The 16,457-nt window shown below is 43.7% G+C and overlaps 1 protein-coding gene across 1 annotated transcript in view; it reads right to left on the reverse strand.

The window, feature by feature from the left end:
- Positions 1–16,457, reverse strand: part of LOC122793540 (probable protein S-acyltransferase 23) — a 711,842-nt gene that overhangs the window by 513,219 nt on the left and 182,166 nt on the right. Inside the window, exon 5 of the mRNA XM_044061673.1 lies at positions 575–637. Within this exon, the coding sequence (XP_043917608.1) occupies positions 575–637 (63 nt within the window). The remainder of the gene's footprint in view (positions 1–574; positions 638–16,457) is intronic.

A 16,457-nucleotide genomic window follows, 5' to 3' on the forward strand; every position in this document is an offset into this window, starting at 1 on the left:
GTTTAATGTGCTTTATAACTACTTAAAACAGACTGCACTTTCCTAGTCTATTCAGCAAGTTAACAGTAATTGGCATGCTGAAAACAACAGATAATATGGTCATTTGAAAAAACGTGATAGTTGATTATTTAATTAATTCCTATAACAGCTGCATCAAGAAAAGCTGATGTACCTGGTACTCCATACTGTCCTGGCATGTTTTATAGTACTGATGTAAAGCAACCTCACCAGGCTGGTCACAGACTAGAGTCAGTTGCATGCTGGTGCATTGTTTCTCCTTCCCAGCAGCCCTCCTAGTAATGGCAACTTGGAGACACACCACTCATGACACTCAGACAAGCACAGACTCTTGTATACTGGCAGAGAGCTTGAATATTTCAGACAGCATTAGAGCACCATATTCATCATTCATATGAGAAGATGACAATGAATTTAGTTCAGGTGACCAAAACTAGACTTCCACCAGTGATGAAGGTGCAAAAAAGTACTCTTTTCAACCTCACTGCTTAAAAAGTCAGCATTCTGTCAACAACTAGCACTGACAGCAAATGCATAATTGTAATGTATACCTCACCTCTTCACAGAGAAGCTTGACTGTGAGTAAATCGCCACTGAGAACTGCCAGATGCAATGGAGTCTGTAAAATAAAGACAAATCATTAATATGGACTAAAGCTCTCTAATTCTATCAATAAATCTTTCACATTTATAAAATATAATCTGTCTTAAAATATTCAACCATTCCCTCCCACCTCAATAAAATAATCTGAATGCATTACTTTAGTATAGTACAATGTTGCTTCACCTATATGGATAATATACTAAAGCTTAAAAATGTAGTCATTTACACAATACAGTGATTAAAACACCGCGAGTCATTTAAACACAGAATTATAAGATTTAAATTGTGCAAAACTGTATCTCAAAGATTCACATTATTAAACTGCTCAGCATTAAGATTTTATAGCATTTATTTTACACAATCTTGCAATGTTATGAGCTAAACTGAAGTGCCCTTCCTTTTCTTGCACGACATAACACAGAACTTTCAAGAACAAATCAGAAGAAAGTAAGTCATACTGGTTAATATTATTGTCATGTTGAGGTAACATTAATTGCTTATTTAAAATAAACTTTCATGGGATGCTGTATTAGCAGCAACAATGTATAACTGCACCACTACAGCTTCACTACAGAGAATGGAAGGACTTGGGATGGGACTTAATGGGTATTTGCTAGTGCAGACTGGTATAAACGTCTTCATATGTTGTACCTTAGGCAATAATACTGGTGGTTGGATAGTGAAGATCATAAATGTCCTACTACTATTAGCTGGGGTTACAAGAAAATATGCAGAAGTATTCACTGATACAGATATGTACGAAAATGTATGCATATATAAATCACAAAATAATGTATATCATACTTACATATCAGCATCCCTCCCATCAAAATTATAAATAAGAATGCATAACACTAAGAAAAAAAGGGTAAAGAGAGAGAGAGGCAGAGAAAAATTGCCTGTCACAGCAGTGAGCAGGTGTAAGGCTGAGAACTAATTTGTTAATGGACTGCAGTCTACTGGAGGATGCACGCAAACACACACACACACACACACACACACACACACACACACACACACACACACACACACACACACACACAGACACAGGAACTTGGAAAATTAAAGAGTACACCATGTGTTTTGTATGTGGGAGGAAACTGGAACATCTGGTGAAACCAACATGAATACAATAAGGACATGCAGACTTCACACAGCAGAAACCCAAGGCAGGAAATGAACTGGAGAATCAAGTATTATGAGGCAGCAGTGGTAGCTGTTACACCATGTTGCACCATTTATCAAAATTAATGGTGTAGTCCTTCAGCAAGTATAGATAATTATCAGAGAAATACTTGGAAGAATAATCATTGGTGAAATATAAAACACTGTCATACAAGTGCAAGTTGTGGGTGCAGGGATAAAGCCTAGACTAGGACATGTGACCCAAGTTTGATTAATGACTTGGGTGTTTTTGGCATTGATAGTGGAGGATGGGTCTGCCCATCATGGGAGTGGGTGGAGCACAGCATGACATGCATAGTCACAATCTCTTGGAGGAGGGGGCAGTGTTGCAGTGAGCATTATGGGGGTATATTTTCACCACATCAAATCATCACTTGTTGTTAACCTTCATTAGGAAGTGCAAGGGATTGGAGGGGGAGAGCATTGTGAGTCCATACAGAGGTAGGTTATGGAATTATACAAAAATGTGCTCATTGCAAAGGTGCCAGCAAGAGCACAGACTCCTTGATATCTACTTGAATGATTTCTTCCCATTAGGGAATGAACAGGCTCTTCCACGGTGGTGCAGCGGTAGCATTGTTGCCTCACAGCAAGAGGTTCTCCTGTTCGATTCTCGGCTTGGGTTGAGAGTGCCTTCTGTGTGGAGTCTGCATGTCCTCCCCGCGGTTGAGTGGGCATTCGAAAGAAGGTTGGGCGTCGGGCTGGCAACTCGGCACCATAAAAAAAAAACCAACTGCCAAGCATTAGCAGGCCAGAGTTCCGCTGTGGCGACCCCTAACCTGGAAAAGCCGAAAGACAAACAGCAACAGGGAATGAACAGGCTCATATGTTTGTAGGTTCATAGGTGTATATAGGATAATGACCACTAGGACCCTTAAATGCCTAGCCATGCAACCCAAATGTGACCCACTAATTTGATTTATATTTGATTTTTAGGGGGTGATTTATTGACTGACTCTGTCCATCAGAGACATAGGGGCCAGACGAGGAGTGAATTTCTGATTACCCAGCCATTGGCCCAAGTTGCTCTTCAGTAAGGATACGGAGGGACATGGATAGGGAGCCTGTTCCAGAGAATGGAGATTCTCTGGGAAGCACATCTTTCCCTCCAACATATCCTATTTATGTTGCAAGCAAACTTTAGGTCTTTCAGTCTAGTAGTTATGATGCTGTTTGTTTTGCAGATGTGCAAAAGATTCATCAAAACCGTGTCCAGGGAGCCCGTATATGCCAGACAAAGATCACCTCTCAGAAGTCTGTATGATACCAAGTAATGAGACAGGGCTTTGAAGCGAGCAACACAGGACATTGTGTTTACTCCCTATATTCTTTTTGTAAGGAACCTTTGCAGATGTTCCAGTTGCTGCATATGTCTCTGTCTGGTCAGATACATACCGACGACCCAGGGACATTATACTCTATGATGGGCCTAATGAGGGCTGAGTACAATAGTATGATGACTTCTCTGGACCTAGATGCTTATGAGTTCAGCAAAATAGAAAGAATTTCTTACTACCATGGACACGTGATCAAAGGTTTCGTTACTATCTACATGACTTCCCAGATCCCTGACTAGTGAAGCAACTTTTAAGGGTGTTTCATTGATGACATTGTTGAACTGTTGAGGGCTACACACTCAAGTGCGATAGCCATTTTTCTGCTTTAAAAGCTTTTGTTTTACTGTATCTGCTTTAATTTTTGAAAAAAACAAACAAAAAAAATCCTATCTCTCTACTCGCTTCACACCTGTCTATAACCAGTAGAGTCCGGTTTTCAGATTTTGCTGAATTCTGGTCTGTTTTGTAGTTTCTGTGTTGCCCAGAACTTACTAAGATAGAAGGAAGCTTCTCTGTTCATCAGTGAGAGTGGTGAGCTTTAAGCAGCCTATATGTCTCTGCAGGAGTGGTTTCAGCTCAGAATCTGTAGTTTTATTGGCCATTTTGGGGTATTTCTATCCCTTTCATCTTTCTGTTTAAAAACCCGTGTTTGCATGGTTTTTGCACTTGTATTACCTCAGCAAGATCCTGCCTGGGTGTCCTGCAGAGTTCTACATCAGCAGAGAGAGAAAAGGGAGACTTTGAGTGGATTAAATACATCTGTTTTGCTTTTTATTGCTTATTTATGCTAGCCGCATTATTACGAGCAATTTTTATTAACTTTGCAACTTATTTGAACTGTTTTTTGAATTCTGATACTGTCTGGGCTTTAACTGATCATTGTTAAGTGTTTTTCAACTGTTGAACTCTTGAGGGCTACACACTCAAGTGTGATAGCTATTTTTCTGCTTTAAAATTGTTTTACTGTATCTGTTTTCATTTTTGAAAAAAAAAAAATACAAAAAAATCTTATCTCTCTACTAATTTCCCAGCTCAGAGTCTGTAGTTTTACTGGCCATTTTGGGCTATTTCTAGCCTTGAGTAGCATCCTGCCATTGCCCAGAATGATACCACTATACAAGGACAAAATGATTGACTTCAACAATTCGCTAAGCTTCTGGTGTCATTCTAAGGGAATCCAGTGTCTGTCTGCTTGGGCTGACATGATCGACAGACCATGATGCTTTGCCAGAGATGGTCTGCACCTGTCACCCCTGGTATTCCGGATACTGGCTAAGGCTCTTGCCACTCCTATAGTGCCTTTTTAGGCAAGGTTCAAATGGCAAACTCACCACCGTAACAGGTATAAGCAAGCAAAATCTGAGGGTAATGCTACTCAATGCTAGAAGTCTAAACCTCAAAATGCACTCACTCAAGGCACTCCTTAAAATGGAGAAGATCGACATCTGTGCAGTGACGGAGACCTGGTTCAAGGCTCCAGAGAGCACCCCTGCATTACCAGGCTATAACTCATACCACACCTTTCAGACACTTAACCTGTACCAAAACACTAAAGGAGGAGGTGTGTCCATATTCATTAAGGATATCCACACCTCCAGGCTAGTTGCTCAACATAATGCATCCAAAATTATCCAAGTTCAACTAACACTAGGCAAGACTGCAATCCAGGTTGTAGCTTGTTATAGATCCCCCACCATGCCCCAGCATGCCCACGCCACGTTTTTTGATATACTGGGTAATATTAAGGTACAGCCCAATTCCCTAATAATGGATGATTTCAACTACCCCGCCATCAACTGGGAAAACTACTCATTTACTAACTCATTTGTGCAACGCTTTCTGGAATTCATAAATTCTAATGCCCTGGATCAGCTTGTGCATACCCCCACCAGGGACAGCAATATCCTGGACCTGGTCGTTACCAATATGGGCAATGGATGTCCCATGCCAGAGGTCAACTCCTCACTGGTCAGATCTGACCACAAGCTAATCACCCTAGACATCAATATCCTGCTCCCACCCCCATTAAGAAACCACCGTAAAAAAACTCTCCAAAGTCAACTTCATGCTTCCTTAAAACAGAAGTGGCAAGCTTCATGACACCCATACAGATGAAAAATAGAGGTACAACTGCAGAATCCTATACAAATGCACTGTATAAGCACATACACAAGTGCATGGATCATGCCATCCCCAACAGAACCAAGATGCTATCCTCCAAAAAAAGGAAGCCAGTCTGGTGGTCCCCTGCCATAAACAAACTCTACAACAGAAGGAAGAAGTTGTTGCAAAAAGAAGTAAAATTCCCTGATTCCAGGAACTCCCTGGTCAGCTTCAGTAAGAAGCTGAGATCCCTCATAAAATCCTCCAAAGCTAGTTCCAAAAATAAAATCACCACTGATTCTAAAGACAACCACAAAGCATTCTACAAATATGTCAAGAATCTCAATGGCGACACTCAGATCTTCTCTGAGCTACAGCATAATGGCACTAGATATGCAGAACCAACTGATATTGCCAACATCCTGGGAGATAGGTTCAGTGCAAACTTCACCCCCCCTTCACCCCCAAAGGGTCAATCACTATACCGGAAGAATGCAAAGCCCCTGTAATCACGGCTGCACAAGTAAAGACTGCACTCTCCAAAGCCAAGAACACAGCATCCATGGGACCTGACAACATCCCAGGCTGCGTTCTGCATGAACTGCAGAATGAACTGGCACCCCACCTAAGTACCATGTTCAATCATAGCCTCACTTCAGGCTTTGTGCCTACTGAATGGTGCACAGTGAAGGTTATTCCACTCTACAAAGCGGGGCGCCACTACGGTCCCCGGGAACTACCGTCCCATTAGCCTGATGAGCCTGGTTTGCAAGGCCATGGAACATATCATCTTTGAGCTGATAAACAAGGACATAGGTAACCTCCAAACTCTGGACCCCACTCAGTTTGGGTTTGTAAAAGGTAGATCATGTCTCTTAAACCTGACTGACTTCTTTGAAGCAGTCCCCACAGCCGTGGACGAGGGTAAGGTGGTGCACACAGCCTATCTTGACCTCGCCAAGGCTTTTGACACCATCCCCACTCTGGAATTATAGATAAACTCACTAGACTGGGCATAAATCCCTATGTCGCAGGATGGATGGCCAACTGGCTCACTGACAGAACCCACACAGTGAAAGTAGCCAACTCCAAATCCAACTTCAGACCAGTGACAAGTGGGGTACCACAGAGCTCAGTCCTGGGTCCCCTCCTGTTTGGCATCTACTTCTCAGACGTCCAGGCTAATACAGCAGGTCTTTGGCTAACGAAGTTCACATACGACAGAAAACTAGGTTCCATAACAGAATCGCCTAATGATGTGGACATTCTACAAAGAGGCCTCACTGAGACTGATGCTTGGTGTCAAAGTCATGGCTTCAAGCTAAATGCCAAGAAGTGCAGTGTCATCCCCTTTGGAAAAACACTGTACCCATGAACTACCACATAGGCGGTAGCCTACTAAACACCGAAAGTGTGATAAGAGACCTTGGGAAACAGGTGGACAGTAGTTTCTCCTTTGATAATTACATCGCCACAGTAGTCAGGAAATCCTTCTGCATGGCACACCTCATCACAAAGGGGTTCACCTCCAGAAAAAAAGAGGTCATTGTTCATCTCTACTCATCCCTCATCAGACCCATTATAGAGTACAACATCCCGTTTGGCATGTACCTCGCAAGACATCTACAACAATTAGAAAGGCCACAGAAATACCTCACTAAGAGGATTACCGGCCTCAAACAGATGCCATACACAGCCCATCTCAAAAAACCCAGCTCTACACCATCGCTTATTGCCTGCTCAGAGGTGACCTCTGCCTAACATACAAAGCCATGTCAAACCCAGATCTGTTGGACATGCTACACTTAAAAGAAACCCCAATTCCTTCGAGTTACACGCTCCAGGGACCTAAAGCTTTCCACCACAATAAACAGAACATGCTGGAGGGATAGATTCCTGTCCCAGAGACTTCCCATGCTCTGGAACAGACTACCCATTCATGTCAAGCAAAGCTCCTCATTAGCCCTCTTTAAGAAAAATCTCGACAATTGGATGGGAAATAGGAAATTCACCCTGGGGATCACTTCTGTGGCTCTGCTGGACAGGGACACAGAAAAATAACTTTCTTGGGTGGCAAAAGCCAGGGAACTTTTTTGGCTAGCCTTATATAGGCCCCAGGGCTGATAGCCTAGTACCTACCTGAACATAGTTACCTAAGATGGCAGACTTCTGAAAAGGTACTATAATGCATTTCTTGGTATTCAGTTTTAAGCCATGGCTTTGGCACCAAGCATTTGTTCTTATTAGACCTTCCTGAAGAGTGTTCTCATCTTGGGAGGATTCAATAACTGCTCCCAGTTTGCAATCATCTGCAAATTGGTTTAGCCAGATGCCTTTGACTTTGGCTTTGACATCCGAGAAGTAGATGCCAAAGAGGAGCGGTCCTAGTACAGAGCCCTAGGGGACTCCACTGGTGAATGGCCTCTTTGTGGAGGTGGCCTTACTAACTCTAATATGCTGGGTCCTATCAATGACCCAGCTAGCTATCCAACATGTTATAGCTGGGAATAGCTATCCAAGAGGGAAATACTTGAAAGATGGCAGGAAGAGGGAAGAACACATTTTGAAAAAAATGCAAAACATTGCCATCTGTAAGATATTGTTTGCGATCAATATGATCTTTTTGTTTCTCTTGATGATAGCATCCTGAGGAAACCCAGATTAGTCAATCCTCATTTATTAAAAAGTAGTGCTTTACAGCTTTTACATGATACTCCCCAAGGAGCACTAGTAAAAGAAACATTTAAGTTTATAGAATTTGACATATACACAGTGGCTATATTCACAGCCATGTGACTTGTGAAAAGAAAGTGTAAAGAAAAACCTTAGTTCCCACATAAATATCAGAATTATCAGTACAGCAATGGTCACAACATACTTTGGATTTTGGTGGTCCTTTGCCCACAGATGAACATTTGCCAGTTATAATTTATTACAGTAATAACTAGTTGGAGAATCAGTTGCTTCCAAATATGGAAGCACAACCATTTCAGTAAAAAAAAATACTTGCATAATTTGAAGTTTTATAAATAGATAACAAACTGCTATTGGGGGCAGCGGGTGTGGCTGACCTGAATCCAAAATAGATGCCTAATTTACAGTTAGTGTAGTACCAGGCATTAGTGTTCATTTTATGAAAATCCTGGTCCCTGATAGTTTGCACCATACATGGCAGAGGCAATTAACTCTGATCAAGACTCAGTAAAAGTTTCCTGGGTGTTTTAAGAAGCATATTTCTGATAAGAAGATTCTCCTTCTGTTTGAGAGAATGTTGGTGGTGGTCTCTGTGGAGGTCTACCACACTCTTACTGCAAAGCAACAGATGTGACTGAAGTATATGGAATCGGAGATTTAATTGTCTTGGAGATTGGTAAAAACTTTGCAGGAAACCATTTCTACATCTGAGCATGACATCACAATAAGTTTAAAAAGGAGGTGGTAGAGCACACTAATAAATTACATGATGTGGAGAATCACTCACACTGCATTAATGTAAGGGTTAAAGGAGTACTGATAATACTGCTGAGAAAAACCTAATATCATATTTTGACCGCATACTGTTAATGGTAATAGAAGTATCACGTTTTCTCAACTCTGTCATTGAAAGGAGGTTGCAAAGAGTGGGCAAGGAGAAAAGGGGATCTGTCTTTTCCAAGACATGTTTTAATTACAATGCAGTTGGCCAGAACCAGAGAGTGACTGATCCAGTATAGCTGAAAACAGAGAAGGATCTCATGGGGGAAACAAGTCTTGATGTTTATGGCTGACCATTCATTGAAGCTGTTTGAATTAAGGAGGTTTCTAATTCCCCTTCAGGGAGACTTCATTGAGTGTGGCTATAAAAATTAGAAGTAGAAAGGTGCAGCGAACAAGTGATACCGCATGACAGCAAGAAGGAGACAGTTTTCTTCATTACATAAAAACTCAGCTCTCTTCATTGGGTAAAGAAATGGAGGATGACAGGTGGATGAACAAGGAAATGGAATGGGAAATGGCATACTGCAATCACCACAGGCCAGTTTCTCCAAATAAGTCTGACAGGCCCAACAACATGTAGCCCTCTAGGGACAAAAAAAAAAAAACTTCTCTTCCATGCACATAAAGTGCCACTGTTACCATATGCAATTCTGCTGCATCATTCTCAACTCTGAACTGTCTGGAAGAGCTAGCAAGCAACTGAATTCGCTACAGATAACTCACACCAGAAAATGGCCAGTACAAGAGCAGCAGCAGATTTACTGGTGCAGGGTGTATATCACCAGTGGAATCAACAAGGATCATGGAGATGGGGTTCTTGCTCATGCTCTTCAGCTGGCTAATCATCCTCCGTCTCCTTTATCCCATTACACAGCACTTAACAGAATATGTAGCTCTATCCTTTCCCCCATATTCTATAACCCATTACTTTCACTTTCTCACTACTATTTATTTCACCCCTTTAACTCTTTTCCCTTCCTTCCCTACTTCCCTCTAAACTCCAAATCTCCTATATCCTACCTCTCTTTCTCTTTACCCCCCCCCAAAAAAAAAAAAAAAAAAACATTCAGTGTATCTAGTTAGTCCACTTGGACTTACCTGGTAAACAAAAGCAATAAATAAATAAATAAATAAATAAATCTCATGACTATGGAATGTTGCCTTTGAAACTGAGTTCATCTAGTGGTAAATCCTGCTCTGAGATTTTCTTGGGTCTTCAGACTCAGCAGATGAACATTGTTAGACAGGGTTTGAACAGCCTGGACAAGTGTGTGATGACTGTATGACTGAAATGTTTTCCTTTGTTAATATTTTGTCTGCATTTATGTCATGCTGTGATAAATGTCTTAACCAAAGATTTGTATGCCATGGGCTGAGGACTCTACAATTTCAATTTCTTTTTTTACTTGCATTTATTTATTTATTTTTAGTTCGGTTACCATCTGATTGCTTGAAAGTAGTTTATGCCTTTTCTCTTCTTTGTAGGTGTCACTTTTTGTCACTATTTCTAATAATTGTATGGCATTCATTGGTAGTAATGTGTCTGTTTTCTCTCTGTTCCATTCTTTGGGGGTCTATGCATTTGATTAATATTTTGCTCTTAAATATTACATTAATAGAGTCAGTCAGTTTAGTAGATCCTACCAATTTTTTTTATATACAGAGTTGTATGATATATTCCCTGCAAACTTTTAAATGAGTATTTGAATGCTAATGTTTTAACAAAGCCTGTTTATGGTGTGACAACTCAAGTTAACACCACACACACACGTGTGTGTGTGTGTGTGTGTGTGTGTGTGTGTGTGTGTGTGTGTGTGTGTGTATATATATATATATATATATATATATATATATATATATATATATATATCTACACACACACATATACATATAAATACATATTTAATGTCTGTTCATGATGTTGACAGAGACTGTTAGATGTTTACTTCTGCTATGTTATACCTAGGGTGAGGAGGACTTGATAATTCTTGGGGGTCCATCAGGGATTTCACAACCGCCAGGGAGTCTGTGATCCAAGCATCAGTACTTATTGGTGCCTAAGGGGTTTGACCAGTCCAGGGGATATCCACAGATTTATAGGTGGGGGTTTCAACAGTGGGATAATATGCAAGGGACTATGAATACATACTGACTGTCGAGGACTCTGCCAAATGAGAGTGCTAAATTCATGATGTGGAATGTGGATAGGTACACACTTTATTAGGAGAGCTGGAATCCAGAAAAGAATTAAGAGAGAGGGGCAAAAATTGTCAGCCTTCAGGAAACATTACTGAAGGTGAAAGAAATGACTAAGTTTAAAACAAAAATGTTTTGGTCTATCTATGCAGATCATAAACCTCGGAGGAAGAAAGGAAGGTGGCCTCTTCATGTTCCTTTAATCTCTGAAGGTGGAAACCCAGTCTACTAAAGTGAGTGGCAATGGTAGATGGCTGATTTGGATAGGTGAAATAAAGAAGAAACAAAGAAGAAAGGGCTATAGGGAATATCTATGCACCTAATGAGACCTATGTCTGCCTAATGAGGATGTTTCTATTTTTCATGAGAAGTGTTTATTGTAGTGACAAGAGACCATAATCCCCAACTAATTTTATATACTTGCAGGGGATTTTAAAATAGTCCTTGATAACTTCAAGAATAGTCTTAATGGTAAAGTAGAATGACACAGGAGAAGTCAATGAGTTCTGACAGACTGGACGGAAACCTTTGAGTGGATTAACATTTGCAGGGATGCCACATGGCCTCATCCCTTCCAGCCCTTCTAGGAATCATAACAAGCAAGGTAGTAGGAAAGATTTTTCTGTTAAAAAGTTAAAAATACAAAGTGCATTCTCTGGTGATCCATGAGACTGAACTATCTGACCATGTACCGGTCACTTTAGAGATAAATATGAAGAGAGGCTCCCAGAAGTATAGGAAAGGGTGGTAGATAAGTGCATTTCAGCCGGCATACCAAACAGAAAGGGAGAAATTTAGGTCACTCGTTGTAGAGGGGTTTTGTTAGGAACAATTCCCAAAACATCTCATTAACTAAAATAGACAATGGTGGAAAGGCTGGAAAGCAGCAATAAGGGAGTACAGCAAAGTGCAGGAGAACCCATGAGGAGAGAAAATAATAGTTATGTACTTACCATAACTTGGTATCTGTGTTATCCATAGTCACCATTCATCACACATGGGTCTAGGATCTGATATCGGATCCAAGCTGGCAAAAATGTAGACAACAGCTTAGCTCAAGCTCCTCCACTCCCATAATGCTCTGGTGTCCTCTAACCCCTCAGATCGGGTTTGCCCTGAAGAAAGAAGACAGACAGAGAAGACCTGCCACCAGAAAGGATCCAGCTAATCTCCTGCCAACCCCTCCAGAAAGTGGATAGGAGGGTGGGATCATGATGAATGGTGACTATGGATAACACAGATAACAGATTATGGTAAGTACATAACTATTAATCTGATGTTATCCTAGTCACCATTCATCACGCATGGGTCAGAGTCCCCAGCTACCCAACATTCTCGGGTGGCCTCATGGAAGGACAAGCTGAAGAACAGTGGAGCCAAAGGAAGCCCTTCCTCTAATAATTAAGTCAAGCTTGTAATGAGAAATGAAGGTATGAGGGGAAGACCAAGTTGCTGTTCCACAAATGTCATTCAAGGACTGACGAGCTAAGAAGGCAGCTGATGTAGCTGCTGACCTGTTAGAATGAGCCTTAACTGGTCGAGGCAAAGGAGAACAACAGGAGGAGTAGATTAAAGAAATGCAACCATTGAATGCTCTCCCCCATCCCCTGGAAGAGGAGTCCTCCAGAGCTTCCTGAAAGGAAGACTGCAACTTACGGAACCAGATCTTCTTACTCCTTATTGGGTCTTGGAAAAGGGCCTTTGGGGGGTAGAGAACTTGATCCCTACAGCTGACAGTGTCTTCCCGTCTTGCTCACTGTGGGTTAGTTTCTTTTACGGTCGGTCTAAAGAGGGTTGAACCATTGAAGGGAGCATTGGTGAATGATGCCTTAAAGGCCTCCGCAAACCCGCATAAGCGAAGCCAGGCATGACGCCTGCTGCCGATGCCTCTGCCCACCACCCAAGAGGTGCCTTCTGCAGCACTGGATATCAACCTCATGGATAAATTAGCTATGGACATGAGAGTGGCCAGCTTGGGAGAAATGGATTTAAAGTCCTCCACAGGCATGGACTCCGAGGGAGAAATGGTAAGCTCCTTGATGTGTAGGTAGTTTAAGGCTTGCAGGCTGAACGAAGCTGATGTGAACACCCACTTTCTGAATCTGTCAATCGCTCTCAACTTGTGACTGAGAGGATGGGCAGATGAATTCTATTCCACCAGCTCTTTTTTGGTGACGGCAGCTACCATAATCACATCCACCAGAACTGCCTTGGACCAAAAGGATTTGTCAGAAGGGGGACTCAAAAACTTGTCTGCTCTCTTAGGCCCCAGCTCCATTGTTTCAGTTTCCTTTCATGCCCTGCTGGCAAGAAGATTGATCAAGGACTCAGCAGGGGGGGACACCCAAGAGGTAGATGGGCCTGTTCCGAATGCCTCCAGAAAAAATGGTTTCCTCCGAGGATGGAGGGTGGGCAGACCAACCACTCAGCCTTAAGGATCTCAAGGATGCCTTCGAAGCAGACAACATTTGGTGGTGACCTAGGGGGCCTGTCCCCCTCATTGATACCTGTGTTCTCTGTCAGAGACTCCATTGGGGAGTCAAGATGTCTCCTCCTACATGTCCTCTTTCAACGCACTTCCTCTGGGGGAGGCTATGGGGAAGACTCGGAAGAGGTGAGAACCTCGTTGGGGGTAACTCCTCCCTGGAGGCTGGATCGAATGGGCTGACCAGGAGCAGGATGAGAGGGTCTGCTCAAAATCTGAGGCTGGGATGGAGCCTGGCGAGCAGCAGAAGCTCCTCTGGTAACACAGAGAGACCTTTCCACTACCCGGAAAGCAGAAGGACTGGAAGAAATCCCCTCCACAGTGGACAACACCACAAGGGAGAAAGGAACAGACCCCGCTAGGACCTCCAACCCACTGGAAAAGGCCGGACCAGAGTTATCGAGTGCTGAAGCACCGAGAGTTAGAGAATGGTCCGAAAGGCCCGGACCCGAACCTGTCCCCCACAAACTCCCTTGGATCCAGCTGGATTGGATCCATGGCCGACTTGCTCTGACACGGATCTGAAGACCTTGATCTGGAGGCCTTGGATCCAGATGGACTCTCTAGTGGTGTTTGGATCCGAGACCCTTGGATTCAACACAGCTAAGGCTGGAGTCGGATCTGGGGATCTGGGATCTGACAGCCTAGATTTCTTAACTAAAAATTTCACGGAGGAGGAGGAAGAGGTAGCCTTTCTTTTGTGGTCAGAGGGGCCCAACTTGCTTGAAGGCTCCTTGACTAAGGGACCCCCCTGGACCATACCTTTCAAGATGAGTTTCTTTCAGCGCTTGACCAGGGCCTGGGGTTGAATGCGGCACAAATGCAGCATTCAACCTCCAGGTGGCTGGTGCCAAGACAGTAGAGGCACTCCTTATGCGAGTCGGAAACAGACATCTTCCGACTGCATGAGGAGCACCTCTTAAACCCTAAAGGCTTCTCTGACATAGCGCCCAAAATCCACAACCAAATCCGAAGGAACAAGCAGTAGAGGAGGAGTTGATGAAAAAGAAAATGATGATTCGCTAACGGAATGCCTACAGAAACTAAAAATGCAAAGATTAAGGAGAAAAAGAAGAAAAACCCAAAAGGAAGACCTACTGTATAGAATATCTGAAATCTCAGAGGAATCTGCGTCTGTCTGTTAACCATGGCAAACGAGATCTGAGGGATTAGAGGGCAGCAGAGCATTATGGGAGGGTAGAAGCTTGAGCTAAGCTATTGTCTAAGTTTTTGCTGGCTCGGATCAGATGTCGGATCCTAGACCCATGCATGATGAATGATAACTAGGTAACATCAGATCTGAAGTAGGAACTTCATTTGTCAGCAACCTGTGGGATACGGATCCGAGATCGGATCCGAGCCGGCAACTTCTAACATAGCATAGATCTGTGCTCCTAGCTCCTCCCCCTTACCCATAATCCCCTGCCTGCCCTAACTGACCTCAGATCTAGTTTGCCGCTCTTCAAGCAACCACAGCTCTCAACCTTCCATCTCCAAAATGAGGAACACTAGCCCTCATAATGTAGAACAAATGGGCAAAATGTGGAACACATACTAATGGCTTACTAACAACTTTAACTAGGAAGGCCATAGGATGGTTAAAATATGCTAGTTTTACTTATAAAGAAGATCTTTTAATGAATTAATATGATTCATTTCTATTTACCATGGATTTCACTTAAAAAAATTCCTAACACTGAATGTGTGACAGAGTCTTTCAATGTGGAACTTTGAGGAACTTTGAGGAACATGAACTTTTTAAGACCCCAAATGAGGTACGTTCCTCGTAATGAGGTACACTTGAGAGGTATGCAAGCAACAGCTAGGTTCAGAGCTCTTGGCGTTTTGTGAGGAAAAAAGTTTTTGTATTTTTTCTTCTGAGTGACTGGTTGTGTGTGTGGTAGGTTTACCTTTTCTCCTTTTTATATATAACATACTTGTTTTAATTTAAGAATAATTCTCCCTCCCCCACTGGTAGTAGTGTGTGTGTGTGACCGAATTAGGGGCCTAGTGAGTGTGCTTTCCTACAGTATGTCGGAGGCCCCTAAGGCAATTTTTTCGAAATGCACTGAGTGTGGTCACAAGCTTTCACCAGCTGATGGCCACACTCGGTGCATTAGGTGCCTTGGGATTGAACACCTCTCTTCGGGTTGTGCGATTTGCGCGGCGTTCAACCCCAGGGCACTCAAGGATCGAAGGTCGAAGCTAGTTCTGGCGGGCCTTCTACCCCCAGACTCTGCTTCGGCCTCCAGTGCTTCGGTGCCCGCTACCCCCCCGGTAGCGGTCACCCCTGCCTCCCTTCCTCCGACCGGGACTCAACCTCCCGCTTCGGCTCCGGAGGATAGGGAGGCCAGGAAAGAGAAGCGGTGGGAGAAGCACCTTAAGCGGCGGGCCGAGGACTCTTCATCGGCCCCGCCCGCCAGGAGGGCTTCCCCGTCCAAGTCTTCTCAATCTCCTCCTCCTCGGATCCGATCCCCTTGTTTCTCCCCGGGACCCAAGGAGGAGGAGATCCGGTCCCTGTCGAGGTCATCGAGGCAACACTCCAGGTCTGCCTCGGTGGCCTCGTCGAGGTCCACTTTTAGCATGTCTGATGCGGATATGGACCGGATGATGAGGAGATTCATCCAGGCCCAGATGCAGATGGGAGTGCTCTTGCCTCCCCCCCTCTGGGGGGGAGCTCGACCCCTTTTTTCGCTCTATAGCTCCTTCTCCGTCCCTCATTCTGGGCTCGGAGTGCTCGGAGCCGAGCCACGTTGGATCCGAGGGTAGGTCGGAGCCGACCATGCTGGGCACGTCGGCTCCGACTATTCCCTCGAGTCTGTCAGATCCGACCTCTCGGAGCTGTGGGCCGAGCTTTGGATCCGAGGGATTCGGTGTACTTTCGGCTCCGTCCCGGTCGGAGCACACTGGTCCTTCGGATCCGACGTTCTCGGCGCCGGGTCCGATCCCCGCTTCGGATCCGAGTGGGAGTCGGATCTCGGATCCGTCTGAGAGTGGCTCCCCCTCGGCTTTTGCTGCGGTGGAGAGGGCACTGTCGAGTGCTTCCAGGACTC

The sequence above is a fragment of the Protopterus annectens genome, chromosome 2.part0, assembly GCF_019279795.1.
Source record: "Protopterus annectens isolate FY-2018-M chromosome 2.part0, PAN1.0, whole genome shotgun sequence".
Lineage (NCBI taxonomy): Eukaryota > Metazoa > Chordata > Ceratodontiformes > Protopteridae > Protopterus > Protopterus annectens.